This window comes from Cynoglossus semilaevis, chromosome 19, assembly GCF_000523025.1.
Source record: "Cynoglossus semilaevis isolate Cse_v1.0 chromosome 19, Cse_v1.0, whole genome shotgun sequence".
Classification (NCBI taxonomy): domain Eukaryota; kingdom Metazoa; phylum Chordata; class Actinopteri; order Pleuronectiformes; family Cynoglossidae; genus Cynoglossus; species Cynoglossus semilaevis.
Genome location: NC_024325.1, coordinates 1,045,799 through 1,055,798, shown reverse-complemented (window position 1 = coordinate 1,055,798; position 10,000 = coordinate 1,045,799). Strand labels below are relative to the sequence as shown.

General features: G+C 38.8%; 1 protein-coding gene across 8 annotated transcripts in view; it reads left to right on the top strand.

Moving 5' to 3' along the window:
* LOC103394758 (roundabout homolog 1-like) overlaps positions 1–10,000 on the top strand; it is a 76,906-nt gene that overhangs the window by 14,151 nt on the left and 52,755 nt on the right. For all 8 annotated transcript variants that reach the window (XM_025065557.1, XM_017041910.2, XM_017041909.2 and 5 more), the window contains one exon: positions 6,605–6,931. In XM_025065557.1, the coding sequence (XP_024921325.1) occupies positions 6,605–6,931 (327 nt within the window). The remainder of the gene's footprint in view (positions 1–6,604; positions 6,932–10,000) is intronic.

Genomic DNA, 10,000 nt, shown 5'->3' with positions numbered 1-10,000 from the left:
CTGATTAAATGTCAAGTCGGTCGGACCAATACAATCATAACATAATTACCTATAAATAACAATAAGTCAATTTTTTTGTTTTGATTTTCAGAAAATAAGTACACATATTAGAAAATATTAATATCTAATGAAATATCATTTGTCAAAACATCACAAACATGAAGTGTTGGTGCATTTTTTCACTTTCAAAATTCGTCAAGCGGGCCAGATTGAACCCCCTAGCGTGCCAGTTTTGGCCCACGGGCCATATGTTTGACACCCCTGCTCTGAAGATTTGCCTGAGTAAATATCAACGGCCTATTAAATCAGTGTGCGGTAATTTCCAGACAACTCAGAAAACATTTCAGGTGGCGTTCCATCATTTGATCCTTTCAAATGTTTATGTGGTCTGTTTTGAATTTCATTAAGAACTATTTTTCACAGTTCTTAATGAAATTCAATTTAAAAGCCGATGCGCAGACGAATAATTATGAGATTTTGATGTTTTTAAAAATATTTTCTTGACATTAGAATATTGAATTTTACTGTCTTTTAATCAACCTGTTATGGAATGGAATGTAATCAACCAGCTTGAACCGAAGCAGACAGATTTGTCTATAGTGGCAGTTGTCAGTCTGTGTGCTGTTATCACAGTTCCTCTTTTTTTTCCCCCACTCCCACCCAGCTCATATCATGCACTGAATATCTCGGTGCTGCATTAGGAGGCATTATCATTGTCTATGACCTTGACTCTCTTCCAGGAGACTGCTACACTCAGTTCACCCTGTTGTTAAAAATGGCAGGTGGTAGAAAAACAAATAATGCATGACTTCAGTGTGATTCCAATCTCCCTTGCTAATACTGTTTAAAGAGATCTGAAGGCACTGGGTGTGCACATGCTCTTCTCTTGGCTGCTCAAAGAAAGGACTGATAGCATGACGTATTTTTAGATATAATAATACATGTACACTGATAGCATGACGTATTTTTAGATATATTAATACATTACATGTACTACATATACAGCGAAATGCTAATCTGAAATAATCTCTGGTGACTTAAACCAGACTAAAATACATGGATTTTCGATAAAATAAGAAAGAGCTAAAATGACATTTAGTCACAAGTCTAAAACTAAGACTAAATTTATTTATTTATTTATTTATTTTTTTGCGTTTCATTGTGCGCCCACAAGTCAGACTCTTCTGATGTTTTTGTGTCCTAGATCATGATGTATGTGAGTTTGAACTCACCTAAGGAGAAGAATTCTGGTGTTAATGGAGGATCCTCTGGAATTTATATTTTTACGGTTACTGTTCTTTGGTAATTTGTCTTTGGAATAACAGCCAACAACACTTTTCAGTATGTACTTATGGAAACATTATTTTTTTGGCTCAGTGAAAAAGACTAAATCGATCAAAAGGTACAACAATTCCTTTTTTTTCTCAAGTAAAGTGTGTTATGAATAGATATCAATCGAACCCAGTGACACATTTTTCTCTGGTGGCTTAGAAGAGACTGTTGAACTAAATGAATGTTTTAATCATCTCAAAGTATTTGTTGTATACGGCCTGCAGTAGTTAAAGATGGATGGTACTTTGGTCCAGGTCTTTGAAGTTTTGGTTGGATTGTCACGCGAAAAAGATTCTATAGAATACATTACTGTATTAATACAATACAATACAATACTGTCAACCAGTCGAATTCCTCTAAATCTCTCTGTCACCATTAAAAGTGTAGACTTTGATCCTTAGTCTCAGGCGCTGGTGACCAAGACAGAGGAGTGAAGTGACTTTTACGGTCTCTTGCCAAAAGTTCAGTCTTAACAAGACAGATCTCCTCCATTTACTGCTCACTTTTAAGCCTCCCACACAGTCTGCCTCCCTGTAATGGCGACGTCTGTGACGGCTCACTCTTCCAGGCTGGTGTTGACACTCGAGCACGGGTAATCCTGCAATTCTACAGGGAAGATTTCGCCTCTGAGCCACCGCAGCTCAGGTAGTCTTCCTTTGTAAGTCACTGTATAAGCTGACTGTGTCACGCACCTGTCAGCTGGACTGAAGGGACGCAGTAGGACTGCTGCGTTCTGTTCTAATAAATGTCACCTGCTGCTTTTCTATCAGTTGTTTGAGGGAACCACACTGACAGTTACTGTCAGGTGACTTTTGTCTGTCTTCTATTTTTATAATTGGGGTTTTTCTTTCCAAACTGGGTCCAAACGTGGAGTCACACATTTCTTAAAAGTCCCCCCAGCTTAAAGAGTTTACAACACTTTTCCAAAAAAATAATGATTGTGTTGAGTTTTTGCCATGCTGTGTGACACTTTTGCTGTTTTTTTGATTGCCATCAGTGAGAATGGTCTTATCATTTGCAGTTACAGCTCAATCACCCGCTCCCGTTAACTATCGTAAGCCTTCATTTGGAGATTTTATTTTAAATTAAAAACATTACTTCAAATGCTAAATGTTTGTGATTAGGTTTTTTCTGTTTATTCCATTATGTTAGCCTGACATTCGCATTATAATTATGTCATATCTAAGAATAAGAATTGTTATCTATTTCCTCCGATAAAGAAAACACAATAACACAGCCAAATATCATTTGTTGGGTCCTGAGACGTTTACAGCAGTTTGGGGGAATCCATCCATCCATCCATCCATCCATCCATCCATCCATCCATCCATCCATCCATCCATCTATTCATCTATCTCTCTCTCTCTCTAATTAAGAGCTTGAACAATATTGGCATTTTGGAAATCGGCAAAGGTTTAAACCAGACATCGCTAGTCATGGATGGTTTGTAGTGTAAATAATTACTGAATAAAACATTTAATGGCCTGAAAACACTGTTGTACAGCATGAAGTGTCTGAACCTATGATTTAAAACCCCAGGCTTACGCTCTTTAAATTTCTATAGCCTTTTTCTTATCACAGTTGTATCTGTTCCTATTGTCTTATGGTCTATCCCAGTATTGTCCTGTCTTCATAATCACCTTCTCCCAAATCATCATATTCCTGGCCTGCCCTTATACACACAGCACCCATCTATCCTTTTTCCTATTTTTGAACATTTTGAAAAAAACGTTTTTCTTTACCCCCGGTCTCCTTGACCAAAACAATAGACCACAGAAATGTTCAATTTTCTGTCTTTTTTGTGGTATCTCAAAGCTTCCCTTTTCTCCCCCAATCTTCACAAAACATCACTACCGCCTCAGGGATGCCGGAAAGCAAAAATGTATAAGGGTACAGGTGTAAAAAAAAAAAAAGACCTCCCCTGTGTGTGTATGTTTTTCATTGGGCATCTTTGTCTATTTTTTTTTGCATACTGATTATCAGACGCCTGCTGGCCTTTTGCAGATAACGCCTGGTCTTCTGGACGCCCACTTGTTGTTATTGTCTTTCTCTAATGCCAGGGTGTTAAGGGAACTGCACAGACCCTCAGGCATCAGCCCCACACAATTAAGTACAAGAAAAGCAGCATGTGAACCGAGTAGGGGGCCAAAGGCCGCGGCAGCTCCCTTGTTTGTATTGTTCGGCCTTAGGTTAACATGTCTAGACAGAGTGGAAAAAAAAACATGTATTGAAATGAATCATTTTAAAATTCATGCTTTCGGTAGCTGTATTTATTTTTTTAAGTTTGGATGCAGATGAGCGCAGATGCGATTGTGCACTTTAAAAGGGCCATGAGCACATTCACCTTCATACAAACGAGAAAATGCTTCTGCAGATCAGAACAAGTCATTTCTAGTCTCACGACTGACCATTTTAGATTTCCAACTGAAAAATCCAAACTTTTTACAGTTGAAATTACTTAAATATTTCACAGAAATGCAATTAAGAATAATACGCAAAAAATCACACTAACACCAATGGTCAACATGAGTGTCCAGTTACTTTATCCTGCATCCAGCGTTTCGCGGTTATGTTGCCATCTCTTGTAAATGTACAGTACTAAAAAAGTCATGTTCCATCATGGCGTTAAAACTGCCCAACTAGTTCGCTAACTAGTTACATCAACTCGTTGCTATATGTGTTAGCTGGCTTTGTTTATGTTTGCCAGTTTTAGGCCATACATTGGATTGTGCTACTTTTGCTTTCTTTCGTTAGTATAGTTTTTTTTTGTTTTTTCTTTAGAACTTTTTGCCCTTTAAAGTGGCTCCCAAGTGTAAGTCAAAATCAGATTTTACTTTGTCCTAGATCAGTGGTGTCAAACATACGGCCTGCGGGCCAAAACCGGCCCGCTTGGGGTTTCTATCTTGCCCGCTTGATGTTTTCAAAGTTCTCAAAATAAAATAAAACACGAACTGTTCATGTTCACAAAATTATATTTCACTAAATATAAAGAATAATCTAACATACTTTACTTCATGTATATAAAGTGAAACAAGACGGACTCTTTGTTATTTATAGGTTACTATCCTATGATTGTACTGGTACGGCCCACTTGACATCTAATCAGGCTGTATGCGACACTTGAACCGAAATGAGTTTGACAGCATTGTCCTAGATTATGATGACAGCACTGTGTTAGTGTAGGTTAGGGACATGGGTTTCTTATTTACAGTTACATCGCTGACACAAGTCCATTAATTTGTATTATTAAAAACATTAAATAAACCCTAACAACATTGTCGGTTCTTCAGTTCTATACAAATTGTCAATGTAAAATAAATTAAAAATATTTTTGTATGAAATAATAAAAATAATAACAATAAATTCAAATCAGGGTCCAATCAACCAATCCAATCAAAAGTCTTTGAACAGAGGGAGAAAACAAAGAATCCCTGAAGAATCAGGTACTCTCTAGTCAGAGAGTTATTTCTGTGTAGCTGGTTAAAAATGGTTGGATGTGTGTTTTCTGTTCACACCTGGCTACGTGGGGGGTTGCGAAGACTCATATGGAATACGAGATGTGCAGAGGCAGTGGAGCTGCGTACCTGAACCTAATTAGGCTGTTTTCTTCGGTGTCCACTGCCTCGCAGGAACTCGCACGCTTTCTTTGAAAAGACCATGAGATGAGATGAGAACGAGGATGATTGACAACTCAGCAGTGTAGCCTGGATTAGAGGTAGTTTTGTGGTTGTTAGTGTGGCTCTGACTGGACGTATTGATTCACATAACTGTGGTGGGCTTCACAGTTTCAGGTGCTGTGGTGTCAGTGGTTGAAAAGAACAATAGTGGTACGGCCCACTAAAACACACACACGCGCACACATACACACACACGTACACAAACAAGCTCATTTTTCCAGTCGATTGGAGGCAGAGTGATGGAAACTGTATTTGTCTTTTTCATAATCAATCATTTCCTTTAAAAAATGATTAAAAAATCACATTCAGCTTTCATAATCAATCATTTCCTTTAAAAAAATGATTAAAAAATCCAGCTAAATAAAAGAAAAACTGTATATATTTAATTCACGTTCAGCGTCTCTTTTAATAAGGGGTGCATACGCGGTGGTAAACCACATGGGGCACTGTTTTTCGACAGAGGCACTTCCTATCACATCCCTGCCGATTTAGCTGAGAGTCTCGCATCTTCTCAGCAGAACTCTGCTGCATTATTCAAACTGATTCCTGTTTTTATTTTTCCTCTTGCCTGTTCTTATCCCCAGGTTATTCTTTCTGCCTTAGCCTAAAATAAAAGCCTGCTTTCTGCTTTTCAGTTAGAAATACAAAAGCAGGTATTGTAAAAGGTTTGCCGAGCAAGCCACATTTAAAATTTTGTAAAATCAGAATCAAATTAAGTTTAATTTATTGTGGAAATTTGTACAATATATTAAGCATATTATCATTTCATGATACTCAAAGTCAAATTTACAGTGGGCCAAAATTTAAAACTGGGACGATGTTGCGGGCCATTAAAAAATTGAGGGCAATTGTTCATGTTTTGTGTAAACATTGAATCTGGAACAACCAAAGCTTAATATTATAAACACACATCAGTAGCAACAAAAAACCAAACAAACAAAATGTATGAGCTATAACCTAGCGCACACACCGCTAATACTCCAAATCCTGCCAGTATATAGGGCCTATATAACGGCGGACCAACTCTAGTGCACATTTGATATGATCTCGTGGGCCAAATTTAATTACACTGTGGGCCTGAGTTTGACACGTGTGCTTTTGACCATTGTCAATTTCAGCAGGTATTCTGTCACTGGTATCTGCTGATTTCATGTAGGACAGGTTACAGTTACCCTGTAATTGCTGATGCCGGGGTGGAGAAATCATGATTAAGTGAGATAAATTAGCTTTCCTTAATACGATGAAAAACAATTCTATGTATTGCTGGAACTGAAAGACGTAACAGTAGGTTAATGTATTTGTTTTGTAATATATTTTAACTCACGTGATAGAATTAATTGGAAAAATGTTGAGAGAAGTATGAAAAGGTATAACTCAAAATTCAGCTTCATAGAGGTGGTGGATATAGATCACTGCTCTGCTCCCACAATGCAACAGTAGGGGTTGAGATGTTATTTTAGGCTTGAGGTGCCTCAGGGAAATGAAACCTCTGCCTTGCGTTATGTGTAAATAAAAGCGTGTATTTAAGGTACATTCGAACGTTTCAATCGAATTCATGACATAAACTGATCATCACCGTTGCATTATTTCTTCAGGGTCTCGTCTTCGCCAGGAAGACTTCCCCCCTCACATTGTGGAGCACCCCTCCGACCTCATTGTGTCCAAAGGAGAACCGGCGACTCTTAACTGTAAGGCAGAAGGTCGTCCAACCCCCACGGTGGAATGGTACAAAGACGGAGAACGCGTGGAGACCGACCGTGACAACCCTCGCTCCCACCGGATGTTACTGCCCAGTGGCTCCCTCTTCTTCCTACGCATCATCCACGGGCGACGGAGCAAGCCTGACGACGGCAGTTATGTGTGTGTTGCTCGAAACTACCTGGGCCAGGCCATAAGTCACAATGCATCACTGGAAGTAGCAAGTAAGTGTTGCTGGATTAGTATTATCTAAAATTCACTGGTCTAAGTAAAGAGAAAAGCAATAAAGGCATGGGATTTTGAAGAGAAAAAATGAAATCATGCATACAAATTACACTTGGCTAATTCACAATTTGCATTTACTGAAATACATAGTTCTTCAATTTGCTCAGTTCTTTTTTTTTTTTTTGCTCCAAACATTCTCAATAGAGACGTTTTTTTTTTATGGTTGAGAGACAGGTGGACGTCCACATCGTAATCCATCTGTCACACATGGAGACAGCTGCTGCTCCTCGGCTCTTGTCCCGAGATTTTAGCTCAAGGCTGCGTTCTGTAGAACTGACAGTCTCTGCTTACCGATTTGGGTGTCGAGCCCGTCGTAGGCTGTTGCCGTTTTTACGGCCTTTTGCTGCTGCAGGTACGGATCGCAAGTGGGGATTTGTTGAACGTAGTTACAATAAGTGATGAAATTAGGAAAAGCAGGAAAGAAAGTGCAGGTTTTTGCCTGATGTCTTCTATACATGTTCAGTTTGTGTTTGGTTTGAAAGGGAAGATTGATTTGCAGGGTTAAAAGTGTTTTAATGAGACATCAAAATTTGATGTTTACAATCGAACGGGCACCAATATTTTAAAAGTCCCAAACCTTCGCCACCCAAGTCAATAGACATTATTCGTAAATCACAAAAAAAAAAGTGTACTTGACCAATTTCTGAACATTAATGAGGATATTTTATTGTTGGCCGAGCAGTTAGTATAACTCAAAAACACCGACGGGAAGGTCTGTGCTCTGCTAAAGTGAGACGCGTGAATGCAGTCGCCACGCGTCGCGTCGACCTACTCTCCGTTCTACAATCGGTCTTGTTTTAATTGGATTAGAACGTTGTTCAAGTGCTTCTTGTTACGTTGTGTTTAATCGGTTCTAGAACACAGTCTGGGTTAGTGGCGGCTTTTTGCACTTTTGTCTAGCGTGCAGAAAGACAGGACAGAATGCTAACATTAAACACATAGGCTATAATTAATTATACACTATTTAAAAAAAACAAACATCAGAGACATAACCACAGCTGGCAGCCATTTTGACGTTGGAGGCAGACAGCTGTTGCGATGACCGTGAACTCTTGGGGAAACAGTCTTTGGGAAACAATGTCTTAGACTAGTGGTTCTCAAACTGTGGTACGCACTCTCCAGTGGTACGCGGGGAAAATTCATATTTTCACATTTACATTTTTAATTGAATAAATCTGAAACATATCATGCTCAATTAATACAACATTTAAACATAAAGATTTTTATAAACATTTTTAAACATTTATAACCATCTCTCCTGCAGTGCTAATGCTAACAGGGAAGGCCTGTGCTGCTATATTCTAATGTTGGTCATTGTGGTGGTACACAGAGAGCTCCATGTTTTCTCAGGTGCTACAGAGTAGAAAAAGTTTGAGAACCACTGTCTTAGACTATTGTTTCCCAAAGACTGGGTCGCAACCCCCAGGTGGGTCACAAGAGATTTTTTTTTTTTTGGGTCGTCTCGCATCATGTTCCCCAGGGGTTTACGAATAATGTCTATTGACTTGGGTTGCGAAGGTTTGTGACTTTTACAATATGGGTGTCCCAGAAGATAAGTTTGGGAAACACTGCCTTAGACGATCATATCAAGGCTATTAAATGGGGTTTTCACACAGCTGTTGTGTTTAACACGATCAAAAGTTGGGACACCTTTCACCGCTAGTTGTCCTCAATTAGTTAATACCCGTCTCTAATTGAACTGGCTTCGACCTGTGGCAGCAGATGGCACAAAGTAGTGCAAACGGAATATAGTGCCCATAATGCAGGATGGCAAAAATTGCCTCACCAGCTGCTGTATTCAGAATCATTTAATAGACAAGGTTTTGTTGGAAGTATTCATTATCCTTGGAGAATGGTCATTGGTGGCTGCAAATATCAAACCAGGTCACATTCAGGATTTATTTAGACCAATGCCCTGTCGGTTGACAAATTAGTTTGCTTTGGCTGCTGTCATTTAAAACAAAGCAAATACTGTGCTCTGACAACCCAGTTTAAATTTCAATTGATAATCAGCAAACGCTAACACTCAGATGATGACGGCTTGTACAACAAATCCTCACTCCGTGTACTAAATCGTGTTGCCTGCCCAAGTGTTACCACTTCACCACCGAACCACACAGTGAAACAGTCACCATGTCTGAGCTGTATCTTCTGCGGACACTCTTAAACAGCACTGCTTCTCTGGAAAGCTCTGAGATATCCTCAAGTTTGTGTTTATTCCTGAGAGATTACTGCCACGTTTCGAGGTCAAGAGGCAATGCACAGAAAAAAAAACTTGTTGTACTGTCTGGATGAAATATGTCTTTATCCTTCAGAGGTCATAGAGATTCATGGGTCACCCTGAATGAAGGTAGTGTAAAATAACCTCTGGCAGATGCAGCTGGGCTAAAGTCAGTTTAGGAGAAAAAGGAAGAGACTAAGTGGCAGAATGAAGTCTGGAGTTAGAGAACGTGTCAGCGTGTATTTTAGGATGTGTTTGAGTTGCTTATAGTACAGGGAGGTGTATTTCTTTTTTGGTCATCCACTGTGTGTCATCCATGTTGATTTTGAATAATGAGCTCTATCACTGTGATACCACACATTTCACTTATTGTCACACAAAATTCACTTAATACTAAATTACAAAATTAGAGAATATAGAGCAAGGGTGTCAAACATCTGGTCCGTGGACCAGAACTGGACCTCTAGGAGGTTCAAACCGGCCCACTTGATCAAATTTAGTAAAAAAAAAAGTAAAAAAAAAGCACAAACACTTCATCTTCATGATGTTTTGTAAAATTACATTTCATTAAATATAATAATAATGGATTGTTGTTTATAGGATATTATTTTATGATTGTACTGGTGCATCTAATTGGGCTGTATTTTGACACCTCGATATATATATTTTTATGATTGTACTGGTGCATCTAATTAGGCTGTATTTTGACACCTCGATATAGAGGGTTGTTATTGTTTTGCAGTAGAAAGACTAGCAGTACTGCACAGCATTTCTAAAGCTTTTGAAG